Source organism: Lampetra fluviatilis, chromosome 55 (assembly GCF_964198595.1).
Source record: "Lampetra fluviatilis chromosome 55, kcLamFluv1.1, whole genome shotgun sequence".
NCBI classification, from domain to species: domain Eukaryota; kingdom Metazoa; phylum Chordata; class Hyperoartia; order Petromyzontiformes; family Petromyzontidae; genus Lampetra; species Lampetra fluviatilis.
The window spans coordinates 5,826,530-5,845,413 of NC_136329.1; the positions used below are offsets into that span (position 1 = coordinate 5,826,530).

The 18,884-nt window shown below is 54.6% G+C and overlaps 1 protein-coding gene across 5 annotated transcripts; it reads right to left on the reverse strand.

Moving 5' to 3' along the window:
• Window positions 1-3,792: 3,792 nt before the first annotated feature.
• Window positions 3,793-18,445, reverse strand: LOC144949857 (uncharacterized). 5 transcript variants are annotated; one of them, XM_078879842.1, is made up of 5 exons: window positions 18,392-18,445; window positions 15,463-15,601; window positions 13,195-13,296; window positions 10,925-11,002; window positions 3,793-6,059 (listed from the first exon to the last, which is right to left on the reverse strand). In XM_078879842.1, the coding sequence occupies exons 2-5, from the start codon at window positions 15,599-15,601 to the stop codon at window positions 5,101-5,103; spliced, it is 1,278 nt and encodes a 425-aa protein (XP_078735968.1). In that variant the 5' UTR covers window positions 18,392-18,445; the 3' UTR covers window positions 3,793-5,100. The 5 variants fall into 5 exon arrangements, with proteins under 5 accessions (XP_078735968.1, XP_078735966.1, XP_078735964.1 ...); XM_078879840.1 differs by having other exon boundaries at window positions 15,169-15,601; XM_078879838.1 differs by having other exon boundaries at window positions 10,925-10,999; window positions 15,115-15,601.
• Between the last annotated feature and the right edge of the window lie 439 nt (window positions 18,446-18,884).

Below are 18,884 nucleotides of genomic sequence, written 5' to 3' on the forward strand. Positions count from 1 at the left end.
CAAAGTAGCCTGGGTCTAACAGCTTCCCACACCTCACCGCCACGCTCCCACACCCTCTTCATTATTTTGTTCAGAAGAAGAGCCACTCCCTGTGGTTTGGCAGTCTCCTGCCCCGAGTAGAGGACTGTCCACCCCTCATGGTGGCAGGAGCCAGAACCGGTCCACCGGACCTCCTGAATACCACAGAGATCCAGGCAGTACCGGTTCGAACATTCCACGTGGTCACCCGTAGTGGGTTTTTGCTGCTTCTGGAGGAACCCCGAGGGTAAAGATTCAGTCTTCTGGCTCCGCCAAATGGGATTTGGCCAGACGTCACAGACGCCTGTCCCCCCGGGCCTCCAGCACAAGCTTCGTTCAATTTATCTGAAGGTGGTGGATACAAATGCCTTAAGGGGATGGTCAATCTAAATTGCCCCCTCCCCCCCCCATGGCATTGCTCAGCACAGCGTTGCCGTCTGGCATTCAACCACCCCCACTCATTCATCCACCCACCCATTAATTCACCCACCCACTCACTCACCCAGCCAGCCAGCCACCCACTCACCTATCCACCCACTCACTCACCCAGCCACTCATTCACTCACTCGCCCACCCACCCACTCATTCACCACCCACCCACCCACTCTCTCTCCCCGTAGATATATTAACTACCTCATCTGGTATGAAGGAGGTAGTAGGTTTGATCCTGACCCTGATACCCGCTGTATATTTTGAATTTGCGTGTCTCTCTATCTCCCGGTGGAGATGTTAACGACCTCGCCTGGTGTGCAGGAGCTCGTGGGTGCGACCCCGATCCTGACACTGCCTGCTGTATATCTGGAATTTGCGTGTCTCTCCCTGTGGTCGCGGGTATTTTTCTCCGGGTCCTCCGGTTTTATTTCCTTCACATTTCGGAATCAACATCACGAATTTCGAGTATTTGGCTGCAATGCATTTCCACGTGACGATAAAAAAAAACGTCGTTGAGCTATCATTTGTGATAGCCAGGTAAGTGTGGGACCTTACCTGGTGAGATAAATCGTTTAGTTTAGAGCTGCAGTGGCAGCTGCCCCTGGGCATTAGTCTGTTGCCAGTAGTGGGCGTTGTTGCCATGTGTATAATCCCAATTGATGAGTTTGCAGTGTGCATTTTCGAATTTGTCCAAACCTGGATTCGCGGCGCCGGTGGCACACGATGAGCTGCTCGTGATCTCACACGTCGGCTGTGAGCGGAGCAGACGGCGCGGAGTTGTCGAATCATGGCGACCACTCTCCTCGAGAGCACGCCGAGACAGGTGAATGTTCTAGTCCGTTTATTCCATCTCCGTTACACACAGCTCCCTCCTTCATCCACAGCTCTCTCCTTCATTCACAGCTCTCTCCTTCATCCACAGCTCTCTCCTTCATCCACAGCTCTCTCCTTCACCCACAGCTCTCTCCTTTATCCACAGCTCTCTCCTTCATCCACAGCTCTCTCCTTCACCCACAGCTCTCTCCTTTATCCACAGCTCTCTCCTTCATCCACAGCTCTCTCCTTCATCCACAGCTCCCTCCTTCATCCACAGCTCCCTCCTTCATCCACAGCTCTCTCCATCATCCACAGCTCTCTCCTTCATCTACAGCTCCCTCCTTCATCCACAGCTCCCTCCTTCATCCACAGCTCTCTCCATCATCCACAGCTCTCTCCTTCATCCACAGCTCCCTCCTTCATCCACAGCTCTCTCCATCATCCACAGCTCCCTCCTTCATCCACAGCTCCCTCCTTCATCCACAGCTCTCTCCATCATCCACAGCTCCCTCCTTCATCCACAGCTCCCTCCTTCATCCACAGCTCCCTCCTTCATCCACAGCTCCCTCCTTCATCCACAGCTCTCTCCATCATCCACAGCTCTCTCCTTCATCCACAGCTCTCTCCATCATCCACAGCTCTCTCCTTCATCCACAGCTCTCTCCTTCATCCACAGCTCCCTCCTTCATCCACAGCTCCCTCCTTCATCCACAGCTCCCTCCTTCATCCACAGCTCCCTCCTTCATCCACAGCTCTCTCCATCATCCACAGCTCTCTCCTTCATCCACAGCTCTCTCCATCATCCACAGCTCTCTCCTTCATCCACAGCTCTCTCCATCATCCACAGCTCTCTCCTTCATCCACAGCTCTCTCCTTCATCCACAGCTCTCTCCATCATCCACAGCTCTCTCCTTCATCCACAGCTCTCTCCTTCATCCACAGCTCTCTCCTTCATCCACAGCTCTCTCCTTCATCCACAGCTCTCTCCTTCATCCACAGCTCTCTCCATCATCCACAGCTCTCTCCTTCATCCACAGCTCTCTCCTTCATCCACAGCTCTCTCCTTCATCCACAGCTCTCTCCTTCATCCACAGCTCTCTCCTTCATCCACAGCTCTCTCCTTCATCCACAGCTCTCTCCATCATCCACAGCTCTCTCCTTCATCCACAGCTCTCTCCTTCACCCACAGCTCTCTCCTTCATCCACAGCTCTCTCCTTCATCCACAGCTCTCTCCTTCATCCACAGCTCTCTCCTTCATCCACAGCTCCCTCCTTCATCCACAGCTCTCTCCTTCATCCACAGCTCCCTCCTTCACCCACAGCTCTCTCCTTCATCCACAGCTCTCTCCTTCATCCACAGCTCTCTCCATCATCCACAGCTCTCTCCTTCATCCACAGCTCTCTCCATCATCCACAGCTCTCTCCTTCATCCACAGCTCTCTCCATCATCCACAGCTCTCTCCTTCATCCACAGCTCTCTCCTTCATCCACAGCTCTCTCCTTCATCCACAGCTCCCTCCTTCATCCACAGCTCTCTCCTTCATCCACAGCTCCCTCCTTCACCCACAGCTCTCTCCTTCATCCACAACTCTCTCCCTCATCCACAGCTCCCTCCTTCATCCACAGCTCCCTCCTTCATCCACAGCTCTCTCCTTCATCCACAGCTCTCTCCTTCATCCACAGCTCTCTCCTTCATCCACAGCTCCCTCCTTCATCCACAGCTCCCTCCTTCATCCACAGCTCTCTCCTTCATCCACAGCTCTCTCCTTCATCCACAGCTCCCTCCTTCATCCACAGCTCTCTCCTTCATCCACAGCTCCCTCCTTCACCCACAGCTCTCTCCTTCATCCACAGCTCTCTCCATCCACAACTCTCTCCTTCATCCACAGCTCTCTCCATCCTCAGTTCCACCCCCCCCCCGTCACTCCTCTAAAGTCACATCTTATCCCCACAGTCCCCTCACCAATTCCTTCCCCTCATCCTCGTCACCTCACTTCCAGCCACCAGCCACACATCGTTACACCTCGGACCGCATGGCTCGCTTTCGGACACGCTTCTGCGGCCATGTGGAAGGCTCTTCCTTCCGATATGAGGAAGCCACTGGAGCAATCCTGCAGTTGTAAATCAACATCAATAATGACAAACTCATTTCTTTAGAACTGCTTTATGTGTTTAGTTTGTTGTCTTTCCCCCACACCACCGATCCGCACAGTTGACTAGGTACCGCGCGAAAGAAGTTCAACACGCATACGTACACAAACGTGTCTCCTCGTGTCCACCCACCAATCTCACATCGTCACACCTCGAGGTGACTCCGGGTCAAGCAGGTGCAGGGATTGACGTCAGCGCGTCGGTGGGATAGGGAATGGCGATGTTGTGGGGACCGTTAAGGAGGGACCGTTACAGTATTATTGCCACTACGGTTAATACACGGCCCTGCGGCATTGACGAGGGTACCCCACCTTCATTTCACAATCGTCCGTCATTCACCGTCATTATGTAATAAAAGACTCCGTCAGGCACTGCTGGTCTCCGCTTGTCTTTTATTCAGGTTCTTCTCCGCACCCCCCACTGGTCTCCTCCACGGACCAGCGTCGTCTCGCGCGCGCCCCGCGCACGCTCCATCTCGCGTGCCACGCACGCTCTCTCCTTCTCACGTGCCCCGCACGCTCCACCGTTAGCTCCTCCACTCCCGCACTCCGCACACCGCTGGCCGACGGTGTGCTGAGGTCCTTTGGCCACGTGGCCGATGGCGCGGATCTCTCTCTCTCGCCACCCAACGTGGCTCAGACTCTTAACTTCCCCGACTGCCCCGATCTCTTCCGGGCTCCCACTTATATCCATTCCCCACCACGTGACCCTGACTCCTCCCCTTCCGGATCGTTAGATCCGGCCTTCCCATACTACCCCGCTGGCTCCGCGCCCATTCACCTCGCCTCCTCCCATTGGAGCCGAGGTGAACGGTGGCCCCTCCCACACGCCCCGCAGACCAGGCTCCGCCCCCCAATACCCCGGGCCGTGTGATTGGACCAGAGCCCAGCAGCAACCGCATTTACACTCGCATTACAATTATAAAAAAAATGCACAATCGCATGCTTTCTTGTGGTAAAACCGACAGCTCAGCTTGTTGCGAACACACACAGAGCAGAACGCACCCTTGCTGCATACCTTCAGGCGAGGTATTTGCCATCTCCGGCCCACCGGGGCATTCATCGCTACCGGAGGACACGGCAAAAACGCCAGGTGAGAAAACTCCACGCGTTAGCGCGGACGTTCAAAATGCCGCTACAGCGCGGCGGGGGGGGGAGCACGGGAGACCGACGATAAAAGTGGACGAACGCCAACTCCTCACGAGACACGCCGGAGGGCCGCTCGCTCGCCCGAGCTCTGCGGTTCTCGACATATCGACCCTTTCCCATGCGGGAGGACCACACGCGCTCTGCTGTAACCGCCGCCTCCTACCTGGCAGAGCCAGGGGCTACGGCTCTCCTCCTCAACACCCACCCACGGGTAGGTCAGTCTGGAAGAGATGCATCAAAATCGACTTTTAGTGAAGCTTCCCACACTCTACCCCACCACCGCAGCGGTCTAATTTACACCACGGGTTTGATGACAAGAGGCGAGGGGCCGGCTGCCATTGGACCAACCCCCACCGCCGTTCGGTCAACCGTCCTGGCCGGGAGATCGAATCGCCGGCGCGCGTCTCGCGACCGACGGAAGAGCACGGCGAGAAGTCCGCTCCATCTCCCGCCGCGCCACCTTCACCGCCCTCACCGCCCTCACCGGCCTCACCGCCCTCACCGCCCTCACCGCCCTGGCCGCCAGCACCACCCGCTACGCTGCCCCGTGCGTCGCCGCGTGCTTCTTGAGGTGCGATCGCTCGCGAAACTGCTTCCCGCACGCGTCGCAAGCGTGCGGCCTCTCGCCCGTGTGGGTGCGCGCGTGCCTCTCCAGGTGCGAGAAGCAGGCGAAGCCCTTGCCGCACTCCTTGCAGAGGCAGGGCCACTCGCCAGTGTGCATGCGCGCGTGCGCCTCCAGGTGGCACCGGCGGGCGAAGCACCTGCCGCAGTCGGGGCACGGGTGCGGCCTCTCGCCCGTGTGGGTGCGAGCGTGCGCCTCCAGGTCGAAGGGGCGGGCGAAGCCGCGGCCGCACTCGCCGCAGGCCAGGGGCCTCCGGGCGGCGTGGCTGGCCGCGTGCGTCTTGAGCGAGTGCTTGTGCAGGAAGCGGCGGCCGCAGTCCGCGCAAACGTGCGGACGCTCGCCCGTGTGGAGGCGGGCGTGAGTCTCCAGGTAGGAGCGCCGCGTGAAGCCGCGGCCGCAGTCGGGGCAGGCGTGCGGGCGCTCCCCCGTGTGGGTGGCCGCGTGCAGCTTCAGCGAGGAGGCGTGCGAGAAGCGGCGGCCGCAGTCGGGGCAGCCGTGCGGACGCTCGCCGGTGTGCGTCCGCGAGTGGCGGTCCAGGTCGGAGCAGCGAGCGAAGGCCTTGCCGCACTCGGTGCACACGTGCGGCTTCTCGCCGCCGACGGCCGCGCGTCGCTGCTGCCGCTGCCGCTGACGCCGATGTTTCGGCAGTCGTCGATTGTCGTCGCCTTCGACGTCATCGACGTCATCCCCGTCGTCGTGCGATGAGATGCCCCCGAGCGGCATCTCCTTGCCGCACCGCGTGCACGCTCGAGCGATGCCGCCGCCGCCATCGCCGCCCGGCTTAGCTTCTTCGTCCCACGTGTTCCGGACGCCGCCGACGCCGCCGCGCGGCTCCGTGCCGCACTCCGCGCACAGGAGCTCCCGCTCGCCACCTTCGCCACAAGCCGCACGGCGGCAGTGGTCGTGGTGGTCGTGATGGTCGTGGTGGTGGTCGTGGTGGTGGTCGTGGTGGTCGTGGTGGTGATGGTCATGGTGGTGGTCGTGGTGGTGGTCGTGGTGGTGGTCGTGGTGGTCGTGGTGGTCGTGGTGGTCGTGGTGGTGGTCGTGGTGGTGGTCGTGGTGGTCGTGATGGTCGTGGTAGTGGTCGTGGTGGTGGTCGTGGTGGTGGTCGTGATGGTCGTGGTGGTCGTGGTGGTGGTCGTGATGGTCGTGGTGGTGGTGGTGATGGTGGTGGTCGTGGTGGTGGTGATGGTGGTGGTCGTGGTGGTGGTCGTGGTGGTGATGGTCGTGGTGGTGGTGGTGGTCGTGATGGTCGTGGTGGTGGTGGTCGTGGTGGTGGTGATGGTGGTGGTCGTGGTGGTGATGGTGGTCGTGGTGGTGGTGATGGTCGTGGTGGTGGTCGTGATGGTCGTGGTGGTGGTGGTCGTGATGGTCGTGGTGGTGGTGGTCGTGGTGGTGGTGGTCGTGGTGGTGGTGGTCGTGGTGGTGGTGGTCGTGGCGGTGGTCGTGATGGTCATGATGGTCGTGGTGTTGGTCGTGTTGGTGGTTGCAATGATCAGGAAGGGGGCGGCAGGGTGGGGGGGTGGAAGGGGGGGGGGAGTTCGCAACGACAGGCATCAAACACCACCGGCGTTTGAGCATCTTAACACCTCCAGGGTAAACGAGACCCTCCCCCCGCTTTAGCACAAACCCTTCTTGTGTTGACACGATTGGCAGGGGTAGAGCAGCTATATGATGGGAAAATTTTTTTGCCAGATTGTCAAGGTTTGTCTGCATGTTCACCACAAGTTACCGTGTTTGGCTAATGCGGTACATTCCTTGCTAAATGTTATCCATGTTCGTGTTTGAACATTCTAACACAACTCCTGTTTTATTGCCAGAGAGTGTAGAACGCCTATTTTTTTATCTTGATTTGAAGCTTTGATGTTGACTACCTCGCCTGGTGTACAGGAGGTCGTGGGTTCCACCATCATCATCACGGTGGCTAGGAGATGTTGACCACCTCGCCTGGTGGGCAGGAGGTCGTGGGTTCCACCATCGTCATCACAGTGGCTAGGAGATGTTGACGACCTAGCCTGGTGTACAGGAGGTCGTGGGTTCCACCACCATCATCACGGTGGCTAGGAGATGTTGACCACCTCGCCTGGTGGGCAGGAGGTCGTGGGTTCCACCATCGTCATCACAGTGGCTAGGAGATGTTGACCACCTCGCCTGGTGTACAGGAGGTCGTGGGTTCCACCATCGTCATCACAGTGGCTAGGAGATGTTGACCACCTCGCCTGGTGTGCAGGAGGTCGTGGGTTCCACCATCGTCATCACAGTGGCTAGGAGATGTTGACCACCTCGCCTGGTGCGCAGGAGGTCGTGGGTTCCACCATCATCATCACGGTGGCTAGGAGATGCTGACTACCTCGCCTGGTGTGCAGGAGGTCGTGGGTTCCACCATCATCATCACGGTGGCTAGGAGATGCTGACTACCTCGCCTGGTGTCAAGTCACGTAGGTAGAAAAAGATAATTAAAGAGAAAACGACGTTTCGGTCGCAACGTGAGCGTCCGTCTTCAGGGGAGCATCATCGGGCGAATTGTCGTACTAAAAAATTGTAAATGTTGTGGATCCACTCTTCAACAACACACCGGTGGGGCTAAAGCAGTGAACTATTTTGTCTTTCGTCAACGTGACACTTTTTTTAGCTGATTGGCCGTGTCGGGTGGTGGAGGGTTACGACACATTTATAAATAACGCGATCTAAACGCAACAAACGTTTATGATGAACCTTACCTGGTTGAATACGTTCTTCCAAAGATTGCTATTTCTTCTATCTACGTGACTTTACGGAAAGACCCAGAGAGATTATGCCTATTCTTAGTTGTCAAACTATGACACTGGCAACAATAAAAAGGGTGTCCCGTGGTATCGCTGCTGCTCACCGCCGGGCTATTTAGTGCTCCGATACGCGTGGCATTGACCTTGTGCTGGTCGCCTTTGGGTGTCGTTCTCTGGTCTACTGACGCTGCTGTTGAGGCTGAGCCCTAGAGAAGGCCGCTGTCTCTGGTGTAGACCAATCAGCTTCAAAGACGATGCCACACAACACTATCATTACATTGTTATTAAACACAATGCACACAGAAGTAACAGTGTAACATTGTTAGACTGTTCTACTGACGCTGCTGTTGAGGCTGGGCCCTAGAGAAGGCCGCTGTCTCTGGTGTAGACCAATCAGCTTCAAAAGACGATGCCACACAACACTATCATTACATTGTTACTAAACACAATGCACACAGAAGTAACAGTGTAACATTGTTAGACTGTTCTACTGACGCTGCCGGTGAGGCTGGGACATGAAGGAGGCTGCTGCCGCTGTCTGTAGTGTGGGCCAATCAGTTTCAAAAACAATGCCGTAGATTAATGACCAGAGCCACGTCTGTTTGTTCACCACAAAGCAGCGTGTGTGGTGAATGCACAAACTTGACTCCTTGCAAAAAATGTTGAGTCCATGTTGGCGTTTGAACGTCTGAACACAACTCCCCCCGTGTCGCTGCACCTCCCGTTTCACGGTGAGGAGGTGACACTGACACACGGCGGCGGCAGCGGCAAGCAACCGAGAAGGCAGCGGAGATCTCACCGGAGGCTCCCTCCTGCCGTTATGGGTCTCTGTGTGATGCGTCTGTGGGTCTCTGTGTGGTGAGTCTGTGGGTCTCTGTGTGAGTCTGTGGGTCTCTGTGTGAGTCTATGGGTCTCAGTGTGAGTCTGTGGGTCTCTGTGTGAGTCTATGGGTCTCTGTGTGGTGAGTCTGTGGGTCTCTGTATGAGTCTGTGGGTCTCTGTGTGAGTCTGTGGGTCTCTGTGTGAGTCTGTGGGTCTCTGTGTGGTGAGTCTGTGGGTCTCTGTGTGGTGAGTCTGTGGGTCTCTGTGTGGTGAGTCTGTGGGTCTCTGTGTGAGTCTGTGGGTCTCTGTGTGAGTCTATGGGTCTCAGTGTGAGTCTGTGGGTCTCTGTGTGAGTCTATGGGTCTCTGTGTGGTGAGTCTGTGGGTCTCTGTATGAGTCTGTGGGTCTCTGTGTGAGTCTGTGGGTCTCTGTGTGAGTCTGTGGGTCTCTGTGTGGTGAGTCTGTGGGTCTCTGTGTGGTGAGTCTGTGGGTCTCTGTGTGGTGAGTCTGTGGGTCTCTGTGTGAGTCTGTGGGTCTCTGTGTGAGTCTATGGGTTTCTGTGTGGTGAGTCTGTGGGTCTCTGTGTGAGTCTGTGGGTCTCTGTGTGGTGAGTCTGTGGGTCTCTGTGTGAGTCTATGGGTCTCTGTGTGAGTCTATGGGTCTCAGTGTGAGTCTATGGGTCTCTGTGTGAGTCTGTGAGTCTCTGTGTGAGTCTATGAGTCTCTGTGTGAGTCTGTGGGTCTCTCTGTGTGAGTCTATGAGTCTCAGTGTGAGTCTGTGGGTCTCTGTGTGAGTCTGTGGGTCTCTGTGTGAGTCTATGGGTCTCTGTGTGAGTCTATGGGTTTCTGTGTGAGTCTGTGGGTCTCTGTGTGAGTCTATGGGTCTCTGTGTGAGTCTATGGGTCTCTGTGTGAGTCTGTGGGTCTCTGTGTGAGTCTATAGGTCTCTGTGTGAGTCTATGGGTCTCTGTGTGAGTCTATGGGTTTCTGTGTGAGTCTGTGGGTCTCTGTGTGAGTCTGTGGGTCTCTGTGTGAGTCTATGGGTCTCTGTGTGAGTCTATGGGTCTCTGTGTGAGTCTGTGGGTCTCTGTGTGATGAGTCTATGAGTCTCTGTGTGAGTCTATGGGTCTCTGTGTGAGTCTGTGGGTCTCTGTGTGATGAGTCTATGAGTCTCTGTGTGAGTCTGTGGGTCTCTGTGTGAGTCTGTGGGTCTCTGTGTGAGTCTCTGTGTGAGTCTGTGGGTCTCTGTGTGAGTCTGTGGGTCTCTGTGTGAGTCTGTGGGTCTCTGTGTGAGTCTATGGGTCTCTGTGTGAGTCTGTGGGTCTCTGTGTGAGTCTGTGGGTCTCTGTGTGAGTCTGTGGGTCTCTGTGTGAGTCTGTGGGTCTCTGTGTGAGTCTGTGGGTCTCTGTGTGAGTCTGTGGGTCTCTGTGTGGTGAGTCTGTGGGTCTCTGTGTGAGTCTGTGGGTCTCTGTGTGAGTCTGTGGGTCTCTGTGAGTCTATGAGTCTCAGTGTGAGTCTGTGGGTCTCTGTGTGAGTCTGTGGGTCTCTGTGTGAGTCTGTGGGTCTCTGTGTGAGTCTATGGGTCTCTGTATGAGTCTGTGGGTCTCTGTGTGAGTCTGTGGGTCTCTGTGTGAGTCTGTGGGTCTCTGTATGAGTCTGTGGGTCTCTGTGTGAGTCTGTGGGTCTCTGTATGAGTCTGTGGGTCTCTGTGTGAGTCTGTGGGTCTCTGTGTGAGTCTGTGGGTCTCTGTATGAGTCTGTGGGTCTCTGTGTGAGTCTGTGGGTCTCTGTGTGAGTCTATGGGTCTCTGTGTGAGTCTGTGGGTCTCTGTATGAGTCTGTGGGTCTCTGTATGAGTCTGTGGGTCTCTGTATGAGTCTGTGGGTCTCTGTATGAGTCTGTGGGTCTCTGTATGAGTCTGTGGGTCTCTGTGTGAGTCTGTGGGTCTCTGTGTGAGTCTGTGGGTCTCTGTGTGAGTCTGTGGGTCTCTGTGTGAGTCTGTGGGTCTCTGTGTGAGTCTGTGGGTCTCTGTGTGAGTCTGTGGGTCTCTGTGTGAGTCTGTGGGTCTCTGTGTGGTGAGTCTGTGGATCTCTGTGTGAGTCTGTGGGTCTCTGTGTGAGTCTGTGGGTCTCTGTGTGAGTCTGTGGGACCTCACCGGAGTCTCCCTCCTGCCGTTCGGCCTTCACCTTCAGCGGCCGCGACGTCTCCCGGCGGGGACCCACGCTGACGTCTCCTTGGCAACGACAGCGACACGCAGACGCAGCAACTCAGACGCAGCAACTCAGACGCAACTCAGACGCAACTCAGACGCAACTCAGACACGGCAACTCAGACACAGCAACTCAGACACAGCTCAGACGCAAAGCAACAAAGCAACGCAGACGCAACTCAGATGCAACTGAGAAGCAACTGAGACGCAACAACGCAGACGCAATGCAGACGCAACGGCACGGACAAGGCATCATTCCTCTGGGGGATCCCTGAGACCGATGTGCTCCCGGAACGCATTGTGTGAGTCTATGGGTCTCTGTGGGAGTCTATGGGTCTCTGTGTGAGTCTATGGGTCTCTGTGGTGAGTCTATGGGTCTCCGTGTGAGTCTGTGGGTCTCTGTGGTGAGTCTATGGGTCTCCGTGTGAGTCTGTGGGTCTCTGTGTGTCTTTTCCTGCAGACGACCGCTTTGCTTGCGATCGAAACGTCACAGTTTCTCTCGTTATTTTACACAATTTCATTTAGCTCGCCGCTCTGTCTGTTGTTGTTGTCGTTGTTGTTGTTGTTGTCGTTGTTGTTGTCGTTGTTGTTGTCGTTGTTGTTGTTGTCGTTGTTGTTGTCGTTGTTGTCGTCGTTGTTGTTGTCGTCGTTGTTGTTGTCGTTGTTGTCGTTGTTGTTGTCGTTGTTGTTGTCGTTGTTGTCGTTGTTGTCGTCGTTGTTGTTGTCGTTGTTGTTGTCGTTGTTGTTGTCGTTGTTGTCGTTGTTGTTGTCGTTGTTGTCGTTGCTGTTGTTGTCGTTGTTGTTGTCGTTGTTGTCGTTGTTGTTGTTGTTGTTGTCGTTGTTGTCGTTGCTGTTGTTGTTGTTGTCGTCGTTGTCGTATCCTCAAATCTTGCAAGCCAATTTTAACCCACTTCCCAATGTGGTATCGACTGCAAACTCGGTATACTTATGTCACACTGATGACAACACTATATTCTATCATTAAAAATACATCTTTTTCAACCCACCACCCTCAAACGCGCGTTTAAATCGACCGCAGGCGATTCTGAAACGTGGAGGGGGAGGAAAACCGGAGGACGCGGAGGAAGAAAAATCCACGCGGACGCGGGCAGAGCGAGAGAGAGACACAGACTCCCAAATATACAGCAGTGGTGCGTATCGTCAGGGTCGGGATCGGACCCACGACCTCCTGTACACCAGGTGAGGTAGTCAACTCACCACCATCACCATCATCCTCTCTCACTCACCACCATCATCCTCTCTCACTCACCACCATCACCATCATCATCCTCTCACTCACCACCATCATCACCATCATCCTCTCTCACTCACCACCATCACCACCATCATCCTCTCACTCACCACCATCATCACCATCATCCTCTCTCACTCACCACCATCATCCTCTCTCACTCACCACCATCACCATCATCATCCTCTCACTCACCACCATCATCACCATCATCCTCTCTCACTCACCACCATCATCCTCTCTCACTCACCACCATCACCACCATCATCCTCTCTCACTCACCACCATCATCACCATCATCATCTCTCACTCACCACCATCACCACCATCATCCTCTCACTCACCACCATCATCACCATCATCCTCTCTCACTCACCACCATCATCACCATCATCCTCTCTCACTCACCACCATCATCACCATCATCATCTCTCACTCACCACCATCACCACCATCATCCTCTCACTCACCACCATCATCACCATCATCCTCTCTCACTCACCACCATCATCACCATCATCCTCTCTCACTCATCACCATCATCACCATCATCATCTCTCACTCACCACCATCACCACCATCATCCTCTCACTCACCACCATCATCACCATCATCCTCTCTCACTCACCACCATCATCACCATCATCCTCTCTCACTCACCACCATCACCACCATCATCCTCTCTCACTCACCATCACCATCATCATCTTCTCTCACTCACCACCATCACCATCATCCTCTCTCACTCACCACCAGCATCTTCTCTCACTCACCACCATCACCATCATCACCATCATCCTCTCTCACTCACCACCATCACCACCATCATCCTCTCTCACTCACCACCATCACCATCATCACCATCACCATCATCTCACTCACCACCATCACCACCATCATCCTCACTCACTCACCACCATCACCACCATCACCACCATCATCACCATCATCCTCTCTCACTCACCATCACCACCATCATCCTCCTCCACCTCGCTCTTCACCAGCGTCCTCACGATCTCGCGGCCCAGACGGCCCTCACCCTCCTCCTGCTTCACGACCGCTCCTGCTGCACGCGCACACACACGCTGCTGCTGCCGCTGCTGCTGCTGCTGCACGCGCACACACACGCTGCTGCACGCGCACACACACGCTGCTGCTGCCGCTGCTGCTGCTGCTGCACGCGCACACACACGCTGCTGCACGCGCACACACACGCTGCTGCTGCTGCTGCACGCGCACACACACGCTGCTGCTGCTGCACGCGCACACACACGCTGCTGCTCCTGCCGCTGCTGCTGCACCGCCGCTCCTGCTGCACGCGCACACACACGCTGCCTGCGTCTGTGTGTCTGTGTGTGAGTCTGTGGGTGTCTGTGTGAGTGTGTGGGTCTCTGTGTGTCTGTGGGTCTCTGTGTGAGTCTGTGGGTCTCTGTGTGAGTCTGTGGGTCTCTGTGTGAGTCTGTGGGCCTCTGTGTGAGTGTCTGGGTCTCTGTGTGAGTCTATGGGTCTCTGTGAGTGTATGGGTCTCTGTGTGAGTCTATGGGTCTCTGTGTGAGTCTGTGGGTGTCTGCGTGAGTCTGTGGGTCTCTGTGTGAGTCTGTGGGTCTCTGTGTGAGTCTGTGGGTCTCTGTGTGAGTCTGTGGGTCTCTGTGTGAGTCTGTGGGTCTCTGTGTGAGTCTATGGGTCTCTGTGTGAGTCTATGGGTCTCTGTGTGAGTCTGTGGGTCTCTGTGTGAGTCTGTGGGTCTCTGTGTGAGTCTATGGGTCTCTGTGTGAGTCTGTGGGTCTCTGTGTGAGTCTATGGGTCTCTGTGTGAGTCTATGGGTCTCTGTGAGTGTATGGGTCTCTGTGTGAGTGTATGGGTCTCTGTGTGAGTCTGTGGCTCTCTGTGTGAGTCTGTGGGTCTCTGTGTGAGTCTGTGGGTCTCTGTGTGAGTCTATGGGTCTCTGTGTGAGCCTCTGTGTGGACCGGCACCCAGGATCTGAGTGCGAGCCTCCCTTCTAGATTATTTACATCGACGTTCGAAGTGATCTCACCATCATCACAATCATCGTCAACATCATCATCGTCATCACAATCATCGTCGTCATCACAATCATCGTCGTCATCACAATCATCGTGGTCACAATCATCGTCGTCACAATCATTGTTGTCACAATCATCGTCGTCATCACAATCATCGTCGTTGTCATCACAATCATTGTCGTCATCACAATCATCATCGTCACAATCATCATTGTCACAATCATCGTCGTCACAATCATCGTCGTCATCACAATCGTCGTCGTCACCATCGTCACAATCATCGTCGTTGTCATCACAATCATCGTCATCATCACAATCATCGTCGTCACAATCATCGTTGTCACAATCATCGTCGTCATCACAATCATCATCGTCACAATCATCGTGGTCACAATCATCGTCGTCATCACAATCGTCGTCGTCACCATCGTCACAATCATCGTCGTTGTCATCACAATCATCATCGTCATCACAATCATCGTCGTCACAATCATCGTGGTCACAATCATCGTCGTCATCACAATCATCGTGGTCACAATCATCGTCGTCACAATCATCGCTGTCACAATCATCGTCGTCATCACAATCGTCGTCGTCACAATCATCGTCGTCATCACAATCGTCGTCGTCACCATCGTCACAATCATCGTCGTTGTCATCACAATCATCGTCGTCATCACAATCATCGTCGTCACAATCATCGTCGTCATCACAATCATCGTCGTCACAATCATTGTCGTCGTCACCATCATCATCGTCTTCATCACCATTATCACAATTATCGTCTTTGTCATCACAATCATCGCCATCGTCACAATCACCTTCATCGTCGTCACCATCATCGCCGTCGTCACAATCACCTTCATCATCATCACAATCATCGTCGTCACCATCATCGCCGTCGTCACAATCACCTTCATCATCATCACAATCATCGTCGTCACCATCATCGCCATCGTCACAATCACCTTCATCGTCGTCACAATCATCGCCGTCGTCACAATCACCTTCATCGTCGTCACAATCATCGTCGTCACCATCATCGCCATCGTCACAATCACCTTCATCATCATCACAATCATCGTCGTCACCATCATCGCCGTCGTCACAATCACCTTCATCGTCGTCACAATCATCGCCGTCGTCACAATCACCTTCATCATCATCACAATCATCGTCGTCACCATCATCGCCGTCGTCACAATCACCTTCATCGTCATCACAATCATCGTCGTCACCATCATCGCCATCGTCCTCTTCGCACTCCATGGCCAAGCCGGGCCACAGGCCTGGGGCCTCCTCCACCTCCGTCTTGACGAGCGGCAGCAGCGCAGCACGCGAAGCCATCTGGGGAGTGGTGGTGCAGTGGTTAGCGCACTGTGTGTGTGTGGGGAGTGGTGGTGCAGTGGTTTAGCGCACTGTGTGTGTGTGGGGAGTGGTGGTGCAGTGGTTAGCGCACTGTGTGTGCGTGTGGGGAGTGGTACGCGGAGACCCATAGACTCACACAGAGACCCATAGACTCACACAGAGACCCATACTCACACAGAGACTCATAGACTAACACAGAGACCGATAGAGATACACAGAGACACACAGAGACCCATAGAGATACATAGAAACCCATAGAGATACACAGAGACCCATAGAGATACACATAAACCTATAGACACACACGGAGACCCCTAGAGACACACACAGAGACCCAGAGACACACAGAGCCCCATAGAGATACACAGAGACCCATAGAGACACACAGAGAGCCAAATAGATACATAGAGACCCATAGACACACACAGAGACCCAAAGAGACACACAAAGACCCATAGAGATACGCAGAGACCCATAGAGATACACAGAGATCCATAGAGACACACAGAGACCCATAGAGACACACAGAGACCCATAGAGACCCATAGAGATACACAGAGATCCAAAGAGACCCATAGAGACACACAGAGATCCATAGAGATACACAGAGATCCATAGAGACACACAGAGACCCATAGAGACACAGTGACCCGTAGACACACACAGAGCCCCATAGAGATACAGAGACCCATAGACACACACAGAGCCCCATAGAGATACACAGTTACCCAGAGACCCATAGAGACACACAGAGACACACAGAGACCCATAGACACACAAAGACACATAGACACACACAGAAACCCATAGATACACAGAGACCCATAGACACACACAGCCCCAGTGATGTTGATTCTCAATGTCGAGGGGAAAATCGGAGGACCCGGAGAAAAATCCACGCGACCACAGAAGGAGAGAGACGTGCAGACTTCAAATATACAGCGGGCATCAAGGTCAGGATCGAACCCACGACCTCCTGCACACCAGGCGAGGTAGTCAACATCTCCTAGCCACCATGGTGATGGTGGTGGTGGAACCCACGACCTCCTGTACACCAGGCGAGGTAGTCAACATCTCCTAGCCACCGTGATGATGGTGGTGGTGGTGGAACCCACGACCTCCTGTAGGCCAGGCGAGGTAGTCAACATCTCCGAGCCACCGTGATGATGGAACCCACGACCTCCTGTATACCAGGCGAGGTAGTCAACATCTCCTAGCCACCGTGATGATGATGGTGGTGGAACCCACGACCTCCTGTACACCAGGCGAGGTAGTCAACATCTCCTAGCCACCGTGATGATGATGGTGGAACCCACGACCTCCTGTAGACCAGGCGAGGTAGTCAACATCTCCTAGCCACCGTGATGATGATGGTGGAACCCACGACCTCCTGTCGACCAGGCAAGGTAGTCAACATCTCCTAGCCACCGTGATGGTGGTGGTGTAACCCACGACCTCCTGTACACCAGGCGAGGTGGTCAACATCTCCTAGCCACCGTGATGATGATGGAACCCACGACCTCCTGTATACCAGGCGAGGTAGTCAACATCTCCTAGCCACCGTGATGATGGTGGTGGAACCCACGACCTCCTGTACACCAGGCGAGGTAGTCAACATCTCCTAGCCACCGTGGTGGTGTAACCCACGACCTCCTGTACACCAGGCGAGGTAGTCAACATCTCCTAGCCACCGTGATGATGATGGTGGTGGAACCCACGACCTCCTGTAGACCAGGCGAGGTAGTCAACATCTCCTAGCCACCGTGATGATGATGGTGGTGGTGGAACCCATGACCTCCTGTATACCAGGCGAGGTAGTCAACATCTCCTAGCCACCGTGATGATGATGGTGGTGGTGGAACCCACGATCTCCTGTACACCAGGCGAGGTAGTCAACATCTCCTAGCCACCGTGATGATGATGGTGGTGGAACCCACGACCTCCTGTAGACCAGGCGAGGTAGTCAACATCTCCTAGCCACCGTGATGATGATGGTGGTGGTGGAACCCATGACCTCCTGTATACCAGGCGAGGTAGTCAACATCTCCTAACCACCGTGATGATGATGGTGGTGGTGGAACCCACGACCTCCTGTACACCAGGCGAGGTAGTCAACATCTCCTAGCCACCGTGATGATGGTGGTGGTGGAACCCATGACCTCCTGTATACCAGGCGAGGTAGTCAACATCTCCTAACCACCGTGATGATGATGATGGTGGTGGAGCCCACGACCTCCTGTACACCAGGCGAGGAAGTCAACATCTCCTAGCCACCGTGATGATGGTGGTGGTGTAACCCACGACCTCCTGTAGACCAGGCGAGGTAGTCAACATCTCCTAGCCACCGTGATGATGATGGTGGTGGTGGAACCCACGACCTCCTGTATACCAGGCGAGGTAGTCAACATCTCCTAGCCACCGTGATGATGGTGGTGGTGGAACCCACGACCTCCTGTAGACCAGGCGAGGTAGTCAACATCTCCTAGCCACCGTGATGATGGTGGTGGTGTAACCCACGACCTCCTGTAGACCAGGCGAGGTAGTCAACATCTCCTAGCCACCGTGATGATGATGGTGGTGGAACCCACGACCTCCTGTAGACCAGGCGAGGTGGTCAACATCTCCTAGCCACCGTGATGATGGTGGTGGAACCCACGACCTCCTGTAGACCAGGCGAGGTGGTCAACATCTCCTAGCCACCGCGATGATGGTGGTGGAACCCACGACCTCCTGTAGACCAGGCGAGGTGGTCAACATCTCCTTGCCCACCTCATCCAGCAGTGGAGAGAGCGAGCCGCTGCTGCTGCTGTCGCTGGGACACGTGACGAGATGAGGGGGAGGGGCTTCGACGACGACGAGATGCAGGACAAGACGGAGATGTGATGCGAGACAAGACGAGCTGATCGGTGACAAGACGGAGAGGTGATCGGTGACAAGACGACGAGATGCAGGACAAGACGAGGGGAGGTGTGGGACAAGAGAATTTGATGCGAGACCTTAACAGCTTTAAATGCTTTATTTATGTCAATTAAAACGTGAATATATAATTTTTACCTACCATAATTACTTTTGATTCGAGTCACACTTGCAAACGATTTTTGAAAATAACCTAAACGACATAACTATGTTACTACGAATCTATAATAAACATTTTTGGGTTAGATCGCGTTATTTGTAAATGTGTCGTAACCCTCCACTACCCGACACGGCCAAACAGTAAAACATTTACCTGTAAAAACAAAGTTTTTCACTATAAATCCTT

Coding starts and splice junctions, on each gene's coding strand:
- LOC144949857 (XM_078879837.1), bottom strand. CDS start 15,601: ATGGCTTCGCGTGCTGCGCTGCTGCCGCTCGTCAAGACGGAGGTGGAG. Junction 11,003..13,194: donor GGAGGATGATGGTGGTGATG/GTGAGTGAGAGA, acceptor GTCGTTGCCAAG/GAGACGTCAGCGTGGGTCCC. Junction 6,060..10,924: donor ACGGCAGGAGGGAGACTCCG/GTGAGGTCCCAC, acceptor CTTGTGGCGAAG/GTGGCGAGCGGGAGCTCCTG.